Below are 24,879 nucleotides of genomic sequence, written 5' to 3'. Positions count from 1 at the left end.
GGGCATGAGCTGAGCAGTGACCAGGACACACGTGAGGACACCAAATCTCCCAAACCCTTCCCTGACAGAGGCTGACGCTGATGCCACCGCTGCTGCCTCACACAGACAGCGGGGCTCCTTCCACCACTCCCAGGCTCACACAGGGCCTCTGCTTAGATTAGGTTTTAATAAAGAATGAGCCTGTGTGTCACTGTACAGCCAACCTTCCCCTGGCCGGAGGGGACACTGTGCCTGCCAGCTGCGGGGGTGTCCTTCTCCATCCTCGCACCCTCCCGTGGTGGGGCAGGAGTGAGGTGCTTTGCTGAGATCCTCCCCCAGGCATTTTGTCACCATTTTCTTTTTTTACCCAGCAATGCATAAACTCCGAAACTAAACATAGTGACCGGGTTCCTGCCCCGAGCAAAGCAGTGATAAGGAGTGCAGCACAGCTGCAACACATTAGCTCTCCGCCTCATCTTAGCAGCTCAAAAGACATTTTCCACAGACCTTTTCAAATTTGCAAGGAGCTTTCTGGACAATTAAATGATCAGTGAACTTTGCTTGGTGTTGAGAGGAATAGTGGATTTGTCTTTACAAACAAGCTGTGGGTCTGCTGGTAGATAAAACTAGCACTGAGAGATAAAAGAAACAATGGGAAGGATTCCACTGATTGATGAATGGAAAAAGATATTTTACAAATAAACTTTAAGGTTTGCTGATAAATGAAATTAGACATCGAAAGATGAAGGAAACAATGGGGGGAAAACCCTAAATTCCATAAGAGTTAAAAATTAAAAGGGAGAGTTGTACATTAGAGGAAAATCTCTGGTATCAGATGTTTTGGAAAGTCTGTACCTCTCAAGTACCTCAGGCAATGGGGAAAGAGAGAAGGGAAATGCGGCTGGAAAATTAGGATAAAAAGGAGGCTGCATACTCAAAAAATTTGAGAGACCTCAGGGGAATGCCCCATGGCTTCTCCCTTTATTTGAATAAAGAAAAAGGATTCCTCTGGCTCCTTTTTGGACATAAACCTCTGATGTTTGGGGGTTGATTTTCCTGACAGTGTTAAGGTACAAAACTCAGCTAAGGAGCTGAAGTGGAGTCAGACTGGATATTTTGGAGGACGGCAGGAATCGAGTCTACCTGATCCCGCATATTAGAAAATCAAGGCAGTCTGTTGACTGCTGCTTTCAGTTGACTTAATTAGTTTATACACTGAAACTATGAATAAAGGGGCTGTGCAGTTCTTTGGCTTCAGTAGTAACCCCGCAACCATGACAACAGCGAAGCATTGCTGATCACCATGACAAAGAGCCGAGGGCTGCTGCCACAGAGCCAGCTCCGGCCCATCAGGCATTTGGTGTGAGTGGAAAAACCCACCCTGAAAAACAAGCTCTGAAAAACTCACCCCGCCACTGCTGTAACCCACGCTCCAGTTCTAGGCCTCTGTAAAAATCAGTTTTTGGGAACGGGTTTGGGCCACTCACACATGTCCACGTCATTTCATGAACAGTAACAGCAGTATCTTGTGAAGCCAGGATGTAACACAGAGGTTTCTTTAAAAATAGAGATTTGAATAGTTAAGAGGCCAGTAACAGAATGCTGTGCCTCTGCCTGTCCCAAGCTCCCAGCCTGGCCTGGCACAGGGGAATTCTCCAGGCTCCAGCCCACATCTTGAACATTTTGTCCTAGATCTGATTCAAAAGGACAATAAAAAATTCCGTGTTTGCTCCCAGCCCTTCCCGCTGCTACACTCTGTGGTAAGAGACAGGCTCAGCAGTGAGTTGGCAGTCACAGGGCTGACATTATCATAGGGTGTACAGGCATGCATCCCCTCCAGAGCACAGTGTATCCTCTTCCACCCTGGTGCCCCCATGGAATAGCCCCAGTTCCCCAAGACCCTTCCCTCAGGGTGGGCACATCCCACACCCACAGGGATGCTCCAGCTTTGCAGAACAAGGAGGGGAGGAACAAAAAAGAGGGAACTTTGCTTTTGCATCTGGAAAACATCATCTCAGGCTGCCCCTCCACTGGGGTCCAGCAGGGACTCCCTGGCACAGCTGAGCCCCCCCCTCCCCTTGCCCACTGGTGGCCAGCACAGTCCCACCTGCCCTACACGGGGGCCATCACTCCTGGAGACACTGTGTTTGTCACTAGAGCCTGAGCTGTTGATACTGAACACAGCCAAAACTTTACTCAGAGAGATTAAATAAAGAAAATAAACAGTGCTGTGAGAAGGACATGGAATTGAGGCACTTTCCCAACAGGGCCAGCTCTGCATGTGTGTGAATGCAGATGAAGCACCCAGGGAAGGGAGGTAACTCAAAGCATCTCAGAGCTGATTAAAGAGATGGAGAGCCCAGCCTGACTCCAAGAGGATCCCACACCTCTGGAACAGAGGCACTTCTAATTCAGCTGGAGCTGGACACAGGAAAGCTGCTCATAGTGTCAGCTCCAGCTGAAGTGGAGCATTTGGGTTTGCTTTGCAGCAATTGTGTTTTCCCATGGAGAAACCATCCAGGCAGGTGATTTCCAAACAATTTTCCTTGTCTGCCTTTATAATAAGAGGTGGTAGAAAACAGTGAAGAATAAACATACAATCACAGAATGGTTTGCGTTGGAAGTGACCTTAAAGCTCTTCTAATTCCAACCCCCTGCCAGAGGCAGCGAGACCTTCCAGTAGGTAGAAAGAAATCAAAGGAAAAGGACAAATAAAAGCATCCAACTGCTGAACTCTACAAGTTGCATGTGGCTTTGCTTGTCTTTACTCATCAGTAAACAGAAATATTCTGCATTGCTAATTGTCAGCTTCTTCATATAATCTCTCAGTGTTGAATAAATAGAAAATAAATACAGAAATATGCTCCTAGAATCCTATTGCAAGAGCAAATGGGATACTGCCAGAGATTTTCAGGGTGTTCATCACTTCTCATGTGTGAGAGCAAGCCCACAGGGAGCGTGCTGGGAGGAGGGTGTCTTCTTCCAGATGCCTTCTTCCATTGCTGCATCACCAGCCAGCATTGGGACACAGAAAGTTCATTCTGCCACCAATAGGAAGCACAGCAATGCAGAGCTCCACTAACACCAGTTTATGGGGTTCTTTTTAAAAAACAACACATGCTCTAAGAAGGATAACAAACACGAGTTATCTCCCAAAGTGCCCTCAAACAAAAGGTTTAGAGCTGCAAAGCCCTATGGAGTCCCCAAGCCATCCCTCTCCCAAAGCACACACCACTGAGTCCAGCAGCTTACATGCCATCAGCAAACACTTGAGAATGATGTTGCATTTTGACATTTTTAACTGGCTCTGCATTTCCATGACTGTGTTACAAGCCCCTGGAATCCCTGTTAAACATCCAGCAGCCTCAATCATCACCACATGCCCCCAGGCATCACATCAGTCTCTCACCAAATGTATTCCTTCTTTTACTTTCCAGATACCCTCCTGCTCAGACAACTAAAGCACTGAGAAACTGCACAGAAAATAAACCATTTAAACATTCTCTAAGGTCTTTTAGAAATGGCAAAAATCCAGAGCAGCTTTGAAACATTTCCAGTCTTCCCTGCCCCTCAAAATCAAAAGCCACACAAACACTTCAGTGCTTCAGCAGCCCCTGAAGTCACAGGGAACTAAGCTGTGCTTTTGACATATGCAGGAATTTCCTTCCACTGCTATAATCCCCCAGTACTCACATCTCCAGCAGGGAGGCTGGGATGAAACATTGGGACCACAGAATCCTGGGATGGTTTGGGTTGAAAGGGACTTTACAAGTTATCCTTTTACACCCCTGCCATGGCAGGGACACCTCCCACTGTCCCAGGCTGCTCCAAGCCCTGTCCAGCCTGGCCTTGGACACTGTCAGGGATCCAGGGGCAGCCACAGCTGCTCTGGGCACCTGTGCCAGGGCCTGCCCATTCTCTCAAAGAACAATTTCTTCTTAGAATCCAATCTAAATTTCTTCTTATTTAGTTTAAATCTGTTCCCCCACACAGAACCATGGGGTGAATTAGCGGATCCCATTCAGTGGTTCATCACAGAGGAGCTCAGGGACCCTTGGCAGCTCCAAAGTATCAAGCAAGCAGCAAACACAGGGGTACCCTCCCAGAGGGAGCAGTCCTTCAGAGGAGAGATTATCCAAAGCCAGGTGGGCTGAGCAGATGTGGGAAGTAGCCACCAGTCAGGGCTTGCTGCAGCTTCCACTCCTGAGCTTTAATCCTGGTGCTAATCCTTCTTTTTAATCTGAATATTAATAGAATATTTATAAAATGCTGATTGGAGACAGAGGCCCCTTGGTTTCCTGCAACTGTGGAGGAGCTTACGGGTCTGTAGAAGCAGTGAAAAGGTTCAGAACAATTGATGAAGGAAGTTCTGGACTCCAGGAGACCCTGCAAGGGATTTCCCTGGAGAAAACCATCTTTTAAACTCAGGAATAAAAATCTGAGATGAAGGCACAGTGCTTTGTTTCTGTGATCACTGGAGTAGTGACTCATCCCTGGAAAAGCACCTTAGGGACATGACAACCCTGTCCCCCCACCCAGCAGGGAGCTGTGCTCCCAGCCAGGGAAAAGGGAACAACCAAAAGAGAAACAGGATGGTGCCCCACTCACCTGGATCCCCTTTCTCCCCGCTTTAGGGAAGGGACAAAGGTTGGTATTTCCTGAGAGCTGGGAAGCCCAAGGCCAGCAATGATTTACAACTTACCAGTCCCTGCTCCTGTGCAGGTGATCCATCCCATTTCCTCAGAAAAGGACAAGGCAGGAGGCACCCCAGAGAAGCAGAAAATTAACATAAATATGTATATTTTGGCCCTGGGGCTTCAAAATTCTGAATTAACCAAGTGTTTGAATGGTTCTGGAGCTTTACACGTACCTCCACCTGCGCTCTCCTCACCCCTGCTGGTGGATAGGAGGGGCCACAATGGAAAGGAAATAGGGAACAACAGAATCAAAATAAGATTTATTATTTAGAACCAAGATTTGGAAGAGACAGACATGGCAGATAACAAAACAGAACGCCTGGCTCCAGCTGCGAGGGACGGTGGCACCGAGAGGCCGATGGGCAGGGGAGGCTCCTGTGCCTCTGCTATCAAAAACAGGAGCGAGGGTGAGAACAGCCTGGCCTGGGAATGCAGGGGAACAAGGGAGGCCCGCGGGCACAGAGACTTTGGGGCCCAGATGGAACAGCAGAAGCAGCATTTTCCCACTTCTTAGGACAATGCTAACCCAGCTTTCTGAAAACCAGGTGAGTAGTCCTTGGATAAATGGTTACTCATGAGATTATTGCTACGAACTACTCCGTCCATCACCTCAGTCCAGGAGACAGCTGAAACCCACCACCAGTGTGTTTCAGAGAACAAAACTCCCACTGCATCAGTTTAGATTTTTGAAGGCACTTCAGAGTCTTAAAAATGGCTCCAATTACCCACTCATATTTGGAAGCATTTTAGTCTTACATTTAAAATCAGCAGTGACTTGAGACTGTAGTTAAATCTGGCAAGAAAATGTGGCCAGTCTATGAGAAAAAGAGAGAGGTAAAAAGGGAAATGACAAGCAGACTCATTCTCCGGTGAAGGATTTGGAGGTTTGTAACTTGATTTAAGTTGATTTAAAATAGAATCTCATATTTAAAAAAGAACTGTGATAAATTTAAATAGAACTGGAACTTCTCTTTTTCATATGCATGCCTAGTTTATCCCTTAATTGCTTAAATGACAATTAACTGTGTGAAACAAGAAGTATTTGAAGGAGTGCCTCCTCCTCTTCCTCCTCCTCCCTCTTCTCCATCTGCTGCTCACGGAAACCTGGCTCACAACAGAAGGGAACAATTTGGAACAAAATCCTTTTCCCCCAAAATAATTCTCCTTTATTTTTTATTGCATAACATTTTTGTATTTCCAACTATAAATAAAAAAAATATTAGAAAGAAATTACAAAATAGCATTGAATGGACCAGAACAGCACAGAATTCCTCACACACGATAAATCATTTCCCATCTTCCTCTTCCTCCTCCTTGGCCATGGCAGGGCCTTGCACTTGGCACTGTAGCTGTGGGGGCCACGTGTCAGTCACTGATGGTCTCATTTTCAGAATCTAAAAGAAAAAAATCCACATATGGATTTCACATCTAGGAAAACACAAACCAAACCCAAAAAGGCCATGTGAGTTAGGGCACCTCAAGTGTGTGAGAGGTGCTGCTGCTGGAGTGCACTCTGGGTCCCACTCCCTGGAAACAGAGGCAGAGATGAGCGCTTGTGCTGAGAGGTCAGGCGTGTAAATCATTTGTTTTGGTGGCAGAACCTCAGCAACTCATAGACCAGAGCTCTCATTCCTGTGGGGGGAGAGCCAGGCTCCCAGGAGGCAGAGATGGAAAGAGCCAGCAGAGACAGCTGGCATTTGGCTCAGTTTATTAGGAGGAGGGGAGATGGGTGTGAGACTGTGCTCAGGTGTCAGAGGAGGGTGGGGCTGCCAGGGCAGGTTGTGGCACCAGATCCCCACACCTGCAGGCTTGGCTCCCTTGTCCCACAGAAAGGAGCCAAGCCTTGGATCACAGGATCACAGAATAGTTGGGTTGGAAGAGACCTCCCTGCAGCAGGGCCTCAGGGGTGCTGTGCCCCACCCTGGCAGGGATGGGATCCATCGGCTGCCCCACGAGCAGAGCACGGGGAAGGTGCTTGGACAGACATGAAGGGCACAGCAATGGCAGGAGCAGGGTAAAAGGCAAGGCAGGTGCCAAGAGCAGCACATCACTGAGGCAGCAGCAGCACAGGCTGTTACCTCGTGTTCCCCAGCCCACACCACATGCCCACCACATGCACTGGCCACGGTGGGGACGTGCTGGGGGACATGCACCCCAGACACGGCTCCACAGACAGACAAACATGTGCACACTGCTGTGGAGGGACAGCACAGACAGGTCTGACACAGCAGACAGCTTTGGGAAGCGCTCAGAGCTCATGCAGGGAGTCCCTGGAGCAGCAGGGGAGGCAGGGGATGCTGGGGACAGTGCACAGTGCAGACACTGCCAGGATCTGGCACAGCTTCTGCTGGGTCTCTGCGGTCTGGGCTTTGTGTTTGTTAGACGCAACCCTAACTTTCTCCCTCCTGTATTGCCTGCTCTGCCTATTCATGGGAAGAACTGACTTTTAAGGGAAGGAAAATCATGTCTTCCTAATTCCTCCTTGAGCTTCTGATCAACATCAGCTCTGAACATCTGCCTGGATCTACCCCAGCACCTGCTCATGGTGGATAACCAGCATGTGGCGTGGAGTTTCATCCAGGAAAATAGGACAAAATTAACTATCTCCAGGTAACTGGGAAAAAAAAATCTGGCTGCTACAACACCCAGAGCAGAGCCAGCTCGCCAGGCACTTAGCTCCCAAAACGAACCCCCACAGGTGCTCAGCCGTTTGTTCGGTGACAGCAGAACTGTGGGAAAAGGCAGCCATGGCACACCCTGTAGCTGCTGCCTAACAGGGACAAAGATACCAGATTCAGTCTGTCTAGTCTGATAAACAAACCAGAAATGCTGAGGAAGTTTTTACTTTGTTTGCAAAGTCATTGGAAAAAAAACACCAGAGTAAATAAATACTTTTTGGAGCTATTTTATGTTAGACCTGAAGAATCCCCATTTGAAAAGGACTGGCAGCTGGTTATTTCCTTCTAAATCTCCTAAGTTTTTACAAGGTGCCAGGGCAATAAATGCCTCACAAAAACTGCAACAGGCCCAGAGAAGTCCCCTGAAGAGTGTCTGGTGAGACTCTCATCATGCCCAGCTCTTCAAAAGCCACAGTGCCATAGCTGGTGCTCAAGTGGTGCCTCAGTCATGAAAGGCAAAGTGTAGGAATATGCTCCTTTCTAAGGGGAAAGAACAATCCTAACTTTTCCCTCTGCCTTGCGACTACAACAATGTGCTCAATATTCACCACGCATTCATCCTGTTGCACAAAGAAATTCATCCAAGTGCTCTATGCTTACCAGATTTAGAAAAATCAAGAGCTTCTCACAAGAATTTCACTGTTGTAACACATACTTTATCAAATCATAGGGCATTGTCTATGAACAGCTTCTCCACAGTGACCAAGTGAGCCCTAAAGCTTCCTGAGACTTTGTGTGTCAGACTGAAACAGCCTTGATGGCACACAGCTACCCCTGAGAAGGGAGCAGAGAGAATCACATCATTCCCAACAGCAGCCACCTCCTGGTCCGAGCCTGACTTCCACCTGAATCAGGCGTAAGTGGTCTCTGTGCTCACACAGCCACTGCTCACGCAGTCAGCAGTACAGCACATCCAGACCCCTCTGAGCAATAAATTCCTTCATAAAGCAGAATTTGCAGCCTGACAGGCCCTAAAATCTATCTCATTACAATGCACTTCTGGAGCCCGGCAGCAGCATGGCTGGGGCTGGAACATCCCTGTCTCCTGCTGAATCTACAGGGAGCTCTCCATAGCCAGAAATGCTGCCCCTGCCAAAAGGCACACATATGAGTCACAGCACAGCTCCCACCAGATCAACAAACTGGGGTATTCATTTCTAGGGTATACAGACAGGAAACTGACTGGCAGGGATAAAATAGTTAACAGAGATCAGCACATCGGACAACTCCACTGAAGCTGAATCTGCCCAAGCACCAGTCAGGTGCCCAGCACCACGAACCACTGAGGTGCTCCTCAAGGACTCAGTCCATGATAAATAATCATAGCCAGAAATAACACACAATCATGGTTTTGTTGTTTTATAAATTCAATCCAATATCAGACATTCATCCAGCCATGACAACAAGAGTGTGATCTCCCTGTTATACACTCTGTAGAGAGATTGTGCCCACACTGTCCCACAGGAATCACCCAAAATCAGGACAGAGGAGGGCAGACAAAGAACTGGAGAACACAAGGAAACCTTACTGGACATGACACACAGTCAGAAACTGTTTCACGTGTGACTGTCTCTGAGACAACAATTTCAACAGCAGCAATGGAAAACTTGGGGGGAACCAGTTGGCAGCAAGGCAGAACACAAGGCAAGCTTTTGCCATAATAGCTGATTTCTGATGATTAACATCAATCTCACTCCAAAAGCCTTGAACCTTTTCCTACATTACAGTGGGGGTGGTGGGGAGAACGGGCATGACAGGGAAAGCAATATTGATGTAATATAAATTTTAGAAGGGAGACTCCTGGTTACAACTCTCCAAAGCCAACTTCCAAGGCATGTGTGAGGACAGATGTTTTTCTTGCTTAAATATGCACAAACAGAACAAAATTAACACAGACCCACAAAACGCCCATGGGGCTTCTCTGGAAAAATTCTGCATGTTCCCAGACCAGATAGTAATGCACTGGGATAATGAAAAATGCTTGAAGGGAAAGAGCTACCATTGGCAAAGCCAAGTTAAACTAATGATTAAAAGTATTAGTGATTTCCTTCCACAAACACCAAACAGCAAAACCTGCCCCTGGAGGAAGAAGCTCACTTTAGGAATCCTGACTCTTAGCACCCTGTTCCAAACACAAGTAACTCTGCAGGAGCACAGAGAATGCCACATCTCACCCATTCAGTCCCTTGTCTTGCCCTCAGCTAATGTTAAGGATTTCAGAGAAAAGCAGAAGGCACTGATGGAGTGGTGTAAAGACAGATACGGAGCAATGGGGTTAAGTAATCAAAGAATCCCAGAATGGTTTGAGTTGGAAGAGACCTTAAAGCCCATCTCATCCCACTCCTGGGCAGGGACACCTTTCACTATATCCCAGATTGCTCCAAGCCCCATCCAACCAGGCCTTTAACACTTCCAGGGATCCAGGAGCACCCACAGCTTCTCTGGGCAACATTTCCTCTTTAAAAGAATTTCTTAAAGATTTATTTTTTTCTTTTTTAAAAGGAATTTAAAAAATATCCTCTCTTTAAAGTTGTGGACTGGAGACCAGAGTTAAACATGCAAACAATCTGCAAGAGCCAGTGCTGCATCATTCTTTTGAGTGAAATCTGTTCCAGGGAGGTTGAATCTAGATTTGCAAAAGAGCCTTAAACCACTGCAGTGTTTCTCCCTGCCATCTCCAGTGCCCAGCTTTGCATCCCTGTGGCAGATGAACAGTGCCAATGGCAGCAGCTCCTCTCCATGTCCAGTCTTACTCTAAGCAAACTGTGAATGCAGTGGGAAAGAAGGATGTGGTAGTGCATTAAGATACTCCATCACAACATAAGGCAATCAGAAAGCCAAATAAAAGTCACACAGGCAAACTTCAACTACTTTCCCAACTTCCCAAACTGAAAACCACAAAATTTTCGCACTATTTGGAGGAACGACTTTGGGAAGTAAACATTTTTTCAGGATTTTTATTCAATTTCTGTAACTAAAAGATTATCTGAAGCTGAGCCTCTGTGCTGACTTCCCACATGAGCCTGCAGCACAGTGCTGGCTGGGAATGTTGGTGATGGCAGAGCAACAGGACATGCAGGACTGGAACCAGCAAGGCCTGGAATTCCACCAGCATGTTTGACCCATTTGCTGCTTGTTGAAGCAATATTCAGTCAGGAATAAAACTAGTTCAGTTCTGGGATCTGTAGGGGATCCTTTTAGGTGTCGTTTTCCCACTCTGATGGCACAGCATGGACCCCTCAGTTCTGTCTTACTCTTGGCTCACCTTTTGCTCAAAAAGTTGCTCCGTTTATCTAATGTCATGCCATTTGCTTAATTGCCACTGAGGTCAAAGCACCCTGTGACACAATCCTCACAACTGAGAGCAAAAAAAAACATAGCTTGAAGTGAACAGCCAGAAGAGCTGCAGACAAGAGGGCCATCAGTAAATCAAAAATCACGAGTATAACAGTGCCAGCAATACATTCTGAGCTCCTGCTTGGCTCCAGTGCAACAGGCAGGTACACAGCTGCCAAGGCCCTGGAAGCTGCACCCATGCCCTGCTCCCCAGCCACCCCACCTCTCCCAGGAGCACAGCCATGCAACGCAGCCACCGTGGGGCAGACGGGCACCAGCATGGACCAGAGACTTCCCAACCAACACAGTACAGGCAGCAAAGCCACATGGAGACAAAAGCAGGAGTGTCACACCTGCATGCCCTTCTCTCATTTCTCTGGCAGCCTCACCCAATCACCCAGTGATGGTGACTGCCTAGAGGGTGCTGGCAACAGGACTGAGCTTACTCACACTTAGATGATGCTAACATCCTTCAGGAGAGCTTTCCTAGTGCTTTGCAGCTCAGGAGCCTCAGTTCATGGGCTTCTTTCCCACCTACCAAACTGAGCATCCTCACCAGCAGCACCAGCAGCCCTGCTCAAAGGAACCAGCTGAGGCTGCAGCCCCTCTGCTCTGCAGAGCCCAGCCCCAGGTAGGGCTCAGGGCTTGGTGCCCCCGAGGTGCCAGCATGCACCCTGGGTACCGCTGTGGAGAGCACCCAACAACTGCTGGAGGCACCACATCTGCTCCTGCTACACAATCCAGGCACAAGAAGGAGTCTGGAAAACACACATGGATTACCTGGAACAGCTGGAAATTGACACTGCTCTATGTTTTAGGAAAACACTGGGTTTTTCACACCTTTTTCAAGCACAAAATGTTTATTTTTCTTTTTAATCTATACAATTTCTTGGGGCTTTTAATGCCACTGACTTTGTCAGTATACAAGGGATAGACTATACAGGCAATAGCGACATAAACTGTAGGATTCAGTGTGAGCCGAAGGGAACCCGGTGTGAGAACATATTTTCCATGTTTGCTCATGAAGCATACAGACATGAATCTAAAAAACCCAAACAAATTAAAGATACATGGTACAGAGAACAGAAATCTCTTACTGCAGTAAGCATTTTGCCCAGGCAGAAGACTCTGCATAATTGTCTATAAAATTCAATTCTAACTGAATTGATGGAATAATATTTTCAAAGGGTACAAACAAAGTAATTTAGACAGGTAGAATGCTTGAAGTACAATAGAACTATACAATTCACAGCTTGGCAGCACAAGACGTCTCTGCCCCTTAGCAGAGGGCTACAAAATGTCATTGTGGGGCCTTTGGGCGTGCCCACACTTGGGTCCTGTGCTTGTCATGCTGTCCGTAGCGCTCAGGAAAGGAAGGAGACTTACCGTGGCAAACCAGCTCTAGTGGTTACCTTGTGCCTTTACACTAAGTGCAGGTGGAGGCTCTATGCACAGTAAAATAGGAAAAAAGCAACTTTTGAACAGGAGAGAGAGAGGTGTCCGTGCCACCTGGAGCGCAAACTTGGGTAAAAATAAAGATTAAATAAATAAATAAATAAATAAATCCAAACAGAAGGCAGTGTGACACAAAACCTGAAGTGTCAGATAGGAAAAAGAACAGCTTCACATTTTTATTCTGTTTTAGCATGAACACAGCTGGCACACCAAGGATCAGACATCGCCCTCAAGCTCAGGGTGTGCTCTGCTCACATGGGGCTCACAGCCACCTGCAGATATGTTTGCTAGAATCAACTGTTCCATTACTTGTCTTCACTTATGGACATGCATAAGCTTGTGATTTAACTAAATTATAAAAGCCCACAACATAGGGAAAGGAAATAAAATCCAGTGTGCTGCTGATTCAGAGGAAAAAGAGCATTTGCTGCCCGTTACAGAATTAAGTTGCCATCTACAATGACTTTACCACAGGCTGGGAAGGAGAACGGAGAGCACTGCCTGAAGCTGCTCCTTAGTCCTTGTATACACCTTCCTCAGATCACTCCGTAAACGCTCCTACATTACAATATGCACATCACTACTCCTTGTACAAACACCAACAATTTTATGATGAGTGCATCAAACAAGCATGTCAAACAAACCTCACCTCACAATTCTGACTTCTAAAAGCTTCAGAAATGAAAATTCAACCCGTGAATAAAAACAAAGCATTTACAGCAGAATGAAGCAGATGAGGAACGTCAACTGTAAACCTGCAATATCTTTGCAAATAAAAAGACCTCCAACTCACAAGCAGATTGTAAATAAAATACACCTTTCAAATAATTGTACATCTCTTTCCAGCTGGTTCTGGAAAGCTGAGATTCAAGGCACTGATTTCCTGCAGGGTTAGTACAATTTGCTAATTATCAATTCAAGTACAATGATGTTAAGGATCACAAGTGTGAAACAGAACACAAGGAATAAAGTGTCTTCAGCAAGGGGACAGAAGCAGGTATTGCCTTGACAACAAATGATCTGTGGTGATGCTGCCTCACAGTGATTGCTGATGCAGGGAATGGCTGTGCCCGGGGGCTCGCCTCATCCCACACAGACCATGTACAGAGCAAACACTCCAACGTGACGGCATCAAAACCACCGGGACGCAGGGCAGGGTCCCCGTGGCGAGGCCACCCGTGACAGGGTGACCCAGGGACCCGCGGCAGGGTCCGTGCTAGGTCATGCGCAGCCGCGGGCCGGGCGGCCGGGCCGGGCGCTGCAGCGGCACCGGGTACATGGGCAGGCAGGCCCGGCCCAGCGGCGGGACGTGCACGGCGCCGGGCCCTCGGACCAGCCCCGGCTGCGCCACCGGCCCCGGCCACGGCACTCCGTAGACGGGCGAAGGGAACACGGCTCCGTACGGACACAGAGGCATCACGTATGGCGTCACTGCGCCAGCCAGGGTGGGCCCTGGCACGGGCAGGGATGGCACAGCTCCAGGAGCTAATCCTGTGGGCACGGGGCAAGCCACTGGAACAGGGCACTTGCTCCCCAGTCCTGTCCTTACTGAACTTACCTACAAAAGAGAAACACAACAAGTGTTGCTACACGGCACTGCTCTTCCCATGCCAGCAGTGTCCTGGCCCAACGCTGGGGCAACTGCGGGCAGAGGCACAGGGGTCCCATGGTGCCCTTGGGGCTTTCTTTTGGGCTCATTTATTTTTTCCTTTTATACTTTTGTTGGGGGGTTGGGTTATTTTTTTTTGTTTGGTTTTTTCGGTTGTTTTTTTTTGTTGTTGTTTTTGTTCTTTTAAAGACAGAATATTTGGAATTTAATAGAAAAGGCTGATATGAGACAGAGGGGAAAGTTACCTCAATATAACCTCATTCTTTAAGAAGAGAGGAAGCATCATTAAACAAGTGAAAATTAACACCCGCACATGTCCAAAGGAACTCAATGTTAACTTATGCATGAAAGTAAATAAACTTCACTAAATGCAGAATTAACCCAAATCCCATGCTCTTACAGCCAGCCTCAAAAGAGCTTTAAAAATTCTAACCTTCATTTATGCACAAAATTGTTTCACCCAGCTGCAGGGAGCTGATGGTGGCGAGGGTGGCAGGATTCCTCTAGTGGTGGCTCGGTGCCTGGCGCTGGTCGTGCCAGGTGAGGTGAAGCTAGTGAGGACACAGCAGGGCTGCTCTGCCTCATGGGCTGCCAGCACCAATTCCAGCCAGTTTTCTAAAATTCTATTAACATACACTTCAATTACTCAGCTTTTGCATGTAAGGGGCAGAGAAAGAGCTCTCCTCTCTCAATATGGGATGGCAGAGCTTCCCAAATTACACACGCCATCCTGCATGATGCCATGGGAACTGCTGTTGCCCCAGATGTTTGCAGCATTTCATTACATTTTTCATGTCACAGAATTTACAACCACCACACATTTATGGCATAAGGAAAAAAGGCTGTTATTTAATTCTGGGAGTCTCCCATCAATATGATATTTCATATTCAATTGATAAAACCAACATGAAGGTGAAATTTCAGCATTAAAAAAAAATGAATAAATGTTTAAGGTTGTCTGGGATGCTTACTCCATGTTTATGAACAATAAAAATGGCAATGTCCCCCAGGATGCCCTACTTTGGGGCATTAATCTCTGTTCCAAGGGCAATTTTAGAAAAATACAGAAGTATTTGATACTCTCCTTCACTTCCTTGTCTCTCATTCTCATCTGAAACCTGACGGTGAATGTTGAACTGAAGGAGATGCTTCAGGATCATTAATTTAACACCAATAATGTATAAAACCCCACCAAAATTAAGAGAAACCAAAGAACAAGAAGCAGAGGAATCAAGGATATGTTTTCAAGACCTGCAGACTTCTGTATGCTGTTATTAGAGTCTTGTTTTAACATCCTCAAAATGGTGCTTTCCACCAAACTAAGCACCTGTGAGGAATGCCAACAGATGTTTGTGAAAATGCTGCATTTTGAACAATGCTCTCAGGAATGTGTGGGGCTGTTGGGGTGCCCTGTGCAGAGCCAGGATTGGACTATACTAGTAAGAGATTATTCAGTGGCACTAAAAATACAAGGTGACATTTTTACCCTTTTAAAAAATTAATTTGAAAAAGCTTACTTTCAGCTCTTTTAAAGTACTGAGAGATCTGGCTCATTCCAGTTCTGAACTTTTTCCTTCTCAGCTGAATTCCTCAGTAAAGCAGTGGCTGCATTTAATGCTATATATGTGTGACCAGAAAAAATTGTCCCTAAACCCAACATTACACATACACATTAAACATGATAATGTCATGACAAACACATGTTAATGGTTTAAGTTTGTTTCCTCTACCTTCCTCCCATGATTTGAGTGAGCTAAATACACATTTTAAGAGCTATGGCACCTGGCTTTTGCATCTTCCCCTCTGTAGGAGCCTCTTGGCCTTTTTTAACCATCACCTTTTTAACCAATTCTGATGACTCAGCACTGATGGAGGCTTACACATCCTATCAATTCCTGCATGGATGTGCTGACTGAAATTAACATCTGCCAGAGAAGCAGCCTCAGAGCTGTGGATTTCCCAGCTCCAGGAAAGCTATGGGACTGCAAGTTCCTTTGCTGGTCCTGTTCGAAGGGCAGCAGATACACATTCAGGCGGTGATGAACGAGGTGTGTGCATTGCTCTGCTGGGATCACAGCACAGCCCTGAACAGGACTGGCTCAGCATCTCAAGCCAGATGTGGGATGACAGCCAGGGAAGCCCCAGTGCTGCACACTGCTGTGCCCATGGTTAGGAGGTCACCTGAGGAGGAGCCCGAGCTGCCGGGAGTGACAGTCACCAGTGCAGCTGTGAGCCCACGTGGGCTCCCATCACTCCTGTCTGGCCAGCTTTAGCCCTCACAGCATCCCCATGGCCTCCCTGTGCTGAGAACCCTAGACCTGCAGGCAGTCCTGAGGGTGAGGTCTCAGGAGGGCAGGGTGCCATGTATCATATGGGTTAGAAGGGAAACTCTTCCCCTCTACATCTCTACTAGGCTCCTCTGCTGAAGCTATGAACTCACTGAACCAAGAAAGACAGTGGCACCTCCACCCACCAACCTCGAACCTCTGCTCATGCCACCTCCTCACCTGCACACACCCAACTCTGCCTGCACTGAGAAACCTCTGCTCAGAGCACCTGTACAAATCCCTGCAGGTACCAGCTGCCAGCTCCTGCTTCCCCCACATCTGCCCTCTCCTGACAGTTTTTCCTTTGTGGCTGTTTATTCCCCTTTCCCCAAAATAATCACACAAACTCATAATACATACACAGAGAACAACATACCAGAAAACACTAGTTCAAATATCCCAAATCTGTTGTTTGGACTTTTATAATTTTTCCTGTGCTCCACCAGGCAAACTTCAAAGTGCCACCCCAGTGATAATCACAGCTCCAGTACTGTCAAACTACACAGCCAAGCACTGGGCGTGACTTAACATCATCATTAATATTTCTGGGTTTATATCAGAACAGAGGAATCCAGGTAATTCTGTTGTGAAAGCTGACCATAACTATCACAACCCATTTGAAAAGACAGGATTTAGATGATTTTTCTTTTGCTTGCTACCCCATTAGCATCAGTGTTTTCCTTCTGAATGGATCAGCTACCACTGAAACAAAACTGAGTCACAGGACAGAGTCAGAGCTGGTAAGGATGATAAAAGAGATGGACTCTTTTATCAGCTCTTTTATCACTTCTGCCCAGTTTGTTGAAACTCCAAAGCTTTTAGGCACTCCTGAAGAGATGTGTGTGTGCTTTTCCAATCCCTGGAAAACTATTCAGACCAAGAACTGTTGAATAGTTTCAAATACAGATTCATTTTTTATTTTCCCAATCCAACAGAGAGGGAAGACACAGTGAAGGGGCTATGGCTTGGTTTTGGCATTGTGGCCATGTCCAGCCCGACTGCTCCCAGCAGCACACCCAAGCCCACGGGTCAGAAAATGCCAACAGAGGTTCAGATGCTGCTGAAGTGTCCAAGCCCCCAGTGCCCATCACCCGGTGACACAGACCTGTGTGTTTTCAGAAACAACCTCACTATGCACTGGGAACATGTTTTAGCTTTTTGGGGATGTTTTTTCTGTAAAACCCGTGGAGCTACACACCACATGGAGAATAGAAAACATTTTTGGCAATTCCAAATAGTGTTTTTAAATACACAATATTCAGTATTCTTTGCACAGAAGGCAGCTCATATTCCTAAGCTTATTCCTTCACTAATGCTAACCAAAATTACCTGTAAAAATTATTATTTCATCATATCTTCACAAAGATCACAGAGAGAAATCACTCAAGTGGTTTGACCTCAGTTCTTTCTAATATTTCCTACTGCATTTCAAACTGCTGCTGATGAGAATCTACCTGCATTTCCACGCTTCATAAAACCATTTGAAAAGGAACATTTCAATGCTTCTGTGACTCAACTGGATGAAGGCTCCTCCCCCTTTGAAAGGTCTCACACAGATTTCCAATATGATCAACCAGGATTTGCAGGCAAATGGACTGGTAACTTCCATAGAAACAAAGCAGAATATGAAGTCTTCCTTCACATCCCAATTACATTATTGCTGTCTACACCTCTGATAGCAGAGGATGAAAAGAAAACCACTCACTCTTATTAAACACATTACCAGTTTCTCTTCTATTTCCAACCTTAAAGAGCAGCTTTCACTTAGTTAAAAAAATATATGTTATTCACAGTATACAATTTGGTGCTAATGGTAGAAGGAGTCTTGAGTAAAAAAGAGATAACTCAGGAAAGTGAGTCCTCTGTTCCAGGGGGAAAGAGAAGATTTTGAGTCAGCCACACAACTACCCTGCATATTCATAACAGTGGGTGAACAGTAAGAGAAAATAAAGCAAAAAATTTATTTTTCTATTTAAATGTATAGTTAAGATTTTGTATTTGTTTTATTGTTTAATGTATTTTTCATCGTGAGACAACTCCCTTCACTCCTACTCCTGCATGAAATCCTTTAGGGAGGCATTTGTCTTTACAAAAATCCCCAGAGACAAGGTAGAAGTGAAGGTACAAATCCTGCCACCCCCAGCCCCTCATTTCTGGCCATCACAAGGGACCACTTTCCCCAAAACAACAGCTTTTCCCAAAACTAAGCCCATGTGAGACAATCCACCCTAACAGCTCCATAGTTTGTTCCAGTTAAAAAAAAAAACAAACACAAAAGGCATAAGAATCACCTCGTTTCCTACTCATCCAGCCTTTATTTCCAACGTAAAACCTTATAACCTTCTCTGATGGGCTGGAAATCTGCTTAATGCTCCTTATTTTTTTCTTGCAAAGGCATTTTTGATCTAAAGAGGTGACAAAAGACGGTGGTACCAGATGAACTGAAGCCTGAGCTTCAGATTCTCTCTCGGAAAGCTATTTTTAACATCCTTTATGTGATTTCCCAAGCTTTTGTCTTTCTAGTTGACTTAGCTGTGATTCAGCACATGAACGTTTCCCCATGGAGCTCATCCCTCCAATACACCGGCTACTTGTCCAACTGTCCACACCAGGAGTCCTCTCATGCTGTTCCCTTCCTCCTCCTTTGGCCATTTCTCTCCCAACACCATGCAGCCCTCTTCTCCCTCAACTTCAATTTCCCTGTTAGGGTCAATTTCGGAGGGTGCAAACAGCAAAACAATGCTGAACTCCCAAACCAACCCTTGTCAAACTCTTCTATATCATGCCTGCCATTTGCAGCATCCTGTGCTATTTGCATGGTCAAAACACTCAACAAAAACTACATCAGTAGTGTTTGCCATCTGCCCTTGCATCTCTGCTGCAGCCAACACAGTCCTTACAAGGACTTCATGCCCCTTACCACCCCAGGTCTCACCCACGCCAGGGCTCCAGCTGATACCACTCCTCCACACAACAAGGAATGATACAAAATGAAGAGCAGGGAATCCCAACCTCTCCATGCTCCTTGTAAATTACCTCCAAAAAACTTCAGTCAGCTCTGCAGATTCCCTGGAACAACTGCCACAGTTGAGAAAGACACAAACCCTCTAAGATCCAGTCTACTGAGACAGGGACATTCCTGCTGCTCTCACAGTGACACAGTGCCTTCTCCACAGGCTTTGAGACAGAGACACCAAGACTACAGGAGGCAAAATCAAAACAAAATTGATACTAATAGGTGATTTAAATAAGTAAAATAACCACTTGTTTTTCCAGAGACACAGGTGGGCAAAACATCCACATCTAATACTTCAAACTTCTGCAGCAGTCTCAGAGGAAAGACACCAAAATGCTGCAAAAAGTGTATCAAAAGAGAGTAAGAAGCAACTTAACAAAATCTCTGCCCTCCTTGCCCCGTTATGGAAACCTTTAGTTTGGGTTTACTAGCAACAATTTGGATTTATTTTATGAAAACTGTTAGGGTCTTAAGTAGACATTGCTTACTCCTGAGCTGGTTAAAGCATTACTGAGTAAAAGGATTATTTATTCACTCAGGAAGCAGCAGGTACCAAAGCAGACACACTGGTGAGGTTCTTCCTTTGGTACATTTCACCTCACCAACAGCTACAGAGCTACTACTGCTACGGGATTTTTTCCCTTCTACATCCCAAAAAGGCAGTGGTTTGCTCTTCATATCTAGTTGTCTTGCTTTTAGGGCACTACAAAACAGCTCCTGTTATTTTCCTCTATTTTGGCTCAATTTGCAGTCTTTTAAGAAAATGAACCCAGCAAAAATTACTAGTCAAAGACTCTCCAGCTGGGAGAAGGAAGAGCTTTGGAAACCCAGACCAGGGTGGGCCAGAATGGTGAACTGGGACTCTGGATGTGTGCTTATTCCTTGCTGTGCTGCCTCTGCATCAGCCCTCAGTAGCACTGAACGCAGACACAATGTACCTGCAACGGCTTTGTTCTGTTGCTGAGAACAGAAAGGCACCAGTGGGGGCTTTCCAATTCCCTATTTGTTGTAGGATACTTTGAAAGCATTTCTGAGGATAGTATTGTCCAACAAGCAAAGGTTAAGCACACTCCCAGCTGTCCCCTCTCCCAGCACAGGACTCACTCCAATTCCACTCAAACAACAGCTCCCAACCACAGAGCCACCAGACCCTGCTCTAGAAAGGCTAATATTAAACATAAAAAAGAAAACTTTAGTAAGAGTTGAAACTGAAGTTGAGCAACAGATTATAATGATAGGAGTACTGTTCTGCATCACTGGTAATAAGCGGTTTGGAATTTTAAATATATATATATATATATATATATTGCTGCCCATATATCCCTTAAGATGATTCCGAAGGACAATTAAAAAAAATTTATTTAGTACTGAATGAAAAGAGCTGGACATTTATAGAAAGCATTTATCTGGAGTAATTTTAGTCTATGTCCTCCTCTACACATCTGAGTTCTGCAAAGGCTGTCAGACACATAGCAAAAGGTATGTCCTTCAAGGAGGGCCACTTACTCCACATGTCTCATTCTGCATTTGCATGGGGTTAGCCTTTGGCTCCATGTCTTGCCTTTTTTGGTTCTGCTTCAGCTGGTTCAAAGAAGGTTTTGTCTGTGCAGCTCCAACAGTTTTGCTCGTCCACTGGTCCACCAGCTTGTGCAGGTCGTCTGTGAACGTCCCTTTCTTGTTGTTACTGTTGTTGGCCTGAACCTGCAGCGTTGACTGTGGGAGGGGCTCAGGACACGTCACCAGGCTGTTGGTCGAGGATCCTGGAAAATCACACAGAGAGCTGAGATGCTGTCTCTGCCTCACCTCTCCAGCTCAAACCCCTTCTCACCTACTGCCACTCCAATGTTGGCTTTTCAGATTTCTAACCCTCCCCTTCCTGGCTGCAGAACACCTTTGCTTAAAGAAATGGTCCAAGTCCAGTGGGTTTGCAGTTTCTATCACATCATGTTACCTTGGCTATTAATTTGTCTTGCGTGAAATTAGAGACAGGGAGTAAAGCCAGGAATGCAGCCCCATAAAGCTGACATCCCATACAACATCTCCTCAGACACAACCATGAGAAAGAGGGAGGTGGGATGTATTGCTAACACTGCAAGCATTTATAAATTGAATTTACCATTTATTTCACTTGCCTAAGTTTACTGTCCTCCTGGAAAAATATTATTGAAACAGAGGTTACACGCAGGGCTGGTTCCTGCTCCTCTGGGAGCCCACCACCTCTCTAGATGATGCCAGGACCATTCATATGGCTATTTGTGTATTTTGGGGGGAAAAAACCCAATAAGGACCATGAAAGTATAGAAGAGAGAGAAGAGAGTATAGTGGGCAGGGTGACTGTTTGAGAAAAAGACAGATAATTTTTGGTATAGATAAAAGCAGTCAGGAAGAGTATTGATTGAAATTTAATTTGGTAAGTTCACTTCTTTCTAGAAGAACTAGTAAAAAAAAAAATCTGTCCTTTTTCTGCTTAGTGACTACAAGTCTGACACAGCAAGCTCAGCAGGGGACTGCAACTGAAGAAGCCTGAATCTGACTTAAGTAGAAAATGTAAAGTAACTTCTCAGCTAACATACTTCAGACAGCTAAAGATTGGAAATGAAGACCATCTCTCCAAGCAAAAAGTTCACAGAACTGTAGTAAAATGATTGTATAAGCAAACATGAACATGGAGTATTTTCTCTGTTGATCGGTTACAAGCCAATGAAACCGAGTACACTAATTAGTCCTACAGTTATATAAAATACATTAATAACCTTTAAATGATCATGCATTCAACCTGCAACATCACTTCTAAGTGAATACTGCTCAATTCCTTTTCCTTTACTTGGAGTAAAAGTGAGAAAAGTAAGGATTTTTAGAAGAAAGCTCTTCAATTGGTGTTTATTATTTCATGCAGTTCAAGGGGGCTGGAATGGTTTTAAGCTATCAATTCCTCCAGCAGAGAGCTGCAGTCATATAGAGGTGTGTATTTCAGAGACAGACACTGGACCCAGTTTCCTGGCTGCATGCGTGCACGGTCTCACACACAGAACACCACGACTCTTGCAGCATGCAAGGTTCCCAAGACATCACAGCACATGCATTACTATCAAAGTATCACAATTTATACAGTCTAGCTTCTGGTAAGTGCATCAACTGTAGTTATTAAAGAACTAGCTTTTAGTAAAAAATAATAATAAAAATGCAAAGAACATCCCATGCCATGAAGGAAATACTGATAAACAAAAATGGGATAGTTACTACTACTGTGATCTTTGCCTAGACATAGTCGTTTCAAGGTGGACCCTACAAGGTAAAACAATACAAGACACACAGAATTAGGTAAGACTAAACACAGCAAATCAGACGGACAAGCTTCTGTACTTTTAAGCAATCAAAAAGTAGTTATTATGCAAGAAAGGACAGACAAAGTCAGCAGTTCAGGTGAGTAAAGGAAGCCTAAATAACTGGACAGCTCAAACCTTTCTTAATGTGCAGCCATTCAAAAGCTTTGGGAGGTACCACAGCATGCCAAAAGCAAGGGCTCGTGACTTAAAGATGCATTTGGGTTTTTTTGGTTGGTTGGTTTTTAAATTTTTTTTTAACTGATTTTCTTTTTCTGTTTTTTTTTTTTTTTTTTTTTTTTTTTCCCAAATTGCCTTGGCTTCCTAATAGAAGGTTTTGATTTGTTTCCTATTAATGCAGGAAATAATGTCAATTTAGATTGTGATTGGAGGCCAAAAATGCTTTCAGGAACAAGTCAAGCTAGTCTGGCTGCAAAGACAAACCATATAACAACCCTAAAAATCTTGTTTTACAAGTCCAAAAAGATACATTGTTCTGCAGGTCTGAGGCCAATTGTTTCAAAATAGTTTATTTGTAGGATTTGTGTCTAAATGTGAGACTCTGAACTTCAATTGAATGGAACTGTGAATGAGTTTCCCTTATGTCTTGTCCGAGTGCAGAAAATAATCTGTCAGGGTAGTTGAGTTTTGATTTAACTAAACTAGTTGTTTTTTTAAATTATTGTCTCGTTCCATCATTCATCATGATTTTACAGTCTGTTGATAGATAGCAGAGTCCTAGAAGTGTGCCGAGACCCCGACTTGACTGTCAGATCTTGCCAGACATTGGCACTGTTGCTATTTGGGTGCCAGAATTTCCTGAAAGGTATTTTGGACTTGATAAGAAGAATATTGTTATGGGATGGGGGGGATGAGTGTCTGACATGGACTATGATGGGTTCATTGGGAAGAAGCACTTGAAACCATGAGCAAAATCAGACTGGGGCAAAAAAAGTAAGATAGAGGATGATGTGCTTTTTCTCTAGAGTCAACAGTGGTGTAACATTTTGTTACTGTGCCAGAAATGCAGCTTTAAACCCAGATATTGCAGGTCCAGGCTGACACAGGCCCTGAACGAGTCTTCAGAGGAGAAGGAGGCGATTTCAGTCAGAGACTGAAGAAGGAAGGAAGAGAAAGTAAAGAAACGAGGGAGGGAGGAAGTAAGGGAGAAGAGATGTTTGTGCTTCCATATGGGTGGCATGAGGAACAGAGGACTGCTTTGAAAGACTTTCTTATTTCATATAGTTCATATGGATTTCTACCCTGAGAAAATCAGAAGAACATGACTACAGCAACACAGGCATGACCAAGTTTAGTTCTCATCTCAAAGCCCAGATAGCAAACACAGTCACATTCACAACTCAACCATCTGTCTTGTATTCTTAAATCTTTTACCTTCTTTTCCCTCAGATATACCTTACCTTGCCTATCCCAAAGTTAGCTATCAATTCCCACAATGGATACAAGTCCCCACGAAGGCAGTGGCCACGGCAGCAATCCTAGAGGCTATTTCCTGCAGCAACAGGCACTTCTTAGCACAATAAGAATGCAAATGGAAAGCACCTGCCTGCGAGAAATAAAAGCAGGCAGCTGACTGCAGTACGTGCTCAAATGTGTGTAAAACCACCTTCATTGCCAGCCCCTCTGCTTCCTGCACACCCAGGCACGGGTTTCCCAGCACCTCAGGTGCCAAATCTGACCCAGAGAAGTGGCAGAAGCAACAATATTCAACACACTCACAATATATCTGCATGAGGGGCTCTAGCTTCGAGGAGAATATCACAGGAGAGTCAGGCACCGAGAAGAGAGCTGCTCTTTCCAGCAGCATTACTCCAGTGTGGGGCTTGGGAGTTGGGAAATATTCCCTAAGCGGTGAGGCTGCCTCAAGCAGGGACTGACAGTTATCAGCCACAGCTGGTTATGAACTCAAATTAAATTAAAAATTCACTTTGTAGATCTAATTCACCTGATAAATTGTATTACTGCTAAAATTAACACGTTTAAGAACAGTACAGTAGATGAATTGTAATTAAGATTTAATGTAAGATTGTGAAAGTTCAGCAGAGCATTTTACCTCCAATTCCAGATCTCTTATCTGAGAAATTAAATAGCAATTATATCATACAGAACAGAAAAAATCCACTGTCCCATATTTGCACTAACAGCTGCCATAAAGTTGGAAAGCTACAAAAAAATGGAAATGGCAATAAACTGCTAGACCATTTCCATAATTGCATATGCACATACCGTACATGAATTGCTACAAACCTGGCAAAAATTGCATTACACAAGATTCCAAGCCTAAGCCAAATGGAGCTTTGAAAATTCCACTCACGATCAGTGAAAACCCTTCCCTAGGGCACCCCTGCAGTTTAACCCAGGAAAGGAACTTCAGGATAAAATTATGCCAAAGCCCATAAAAAATATTTTATTTCATGAAACATACAAAGATGAAGTCA

At 45.1% G+C, this 24,879-nt stretch overlaps 1 protein-coding gene across 2 annotated transcripts in view; it reads right to left on the bottom strand.

Annotated features, from left to right (window-relative positions):
- Positions 1-4,924: 4,924 nt before the first annotated feature.
- Positions 4,925-24,879, bottom strand: part of WNK2 (WNK lysine deficient protein kinase 2) — a 98,616-nt gene continuing 78,661 nt past the window's right edge. The window contains exons 26-28 of one of the 2 annotated variants that reach the window (XM_077786035.1): positions 22,338-22,382; positions 20,604-20,857; positions 4,925-6,070 (exon numbers count right to left, since the gene is read on the bottom strand). In XM_077786035.1, coding sequence (XP_077642161.1) covers positions 5,963-6,070; positions 20,604-20,857; positions 22,338-22,382 — 407 coding nt within the window. In that variant the 3' untranslated portion in view covers positions 4,925-5,962. Of the gene's footprint in view, positions 6,071-11,531; positions 13,704-20,603; positions 20,858-22,337; positions 22,383-24,879 lie in introns of those variants that run through there. The other variant, XM_077786034.1, reaches the window with a different exon arrangement.

The sequence above is a fragment of the Lonchura striata genome, chromosome 12 (assembly GCF_046129695.1).
Source record: "Lonchura striata isolate bLonStr1 chromosome 12, bLonStr1.mat, whole genome shotgun sequence".
In the NCBI taxonomy this organism is placed as follows: domain Eukaryota; kingdom Metazoa; phylum Chordata; class Aves; order Passeriformes; family Estrildidae; genus Lonchura; species Lonchura striata.
The sequence above is the reverse complement of the archived record's forward strand: the minus strand, read 5'-3'. Positions and strand labels throughout refer to the sequence as shown.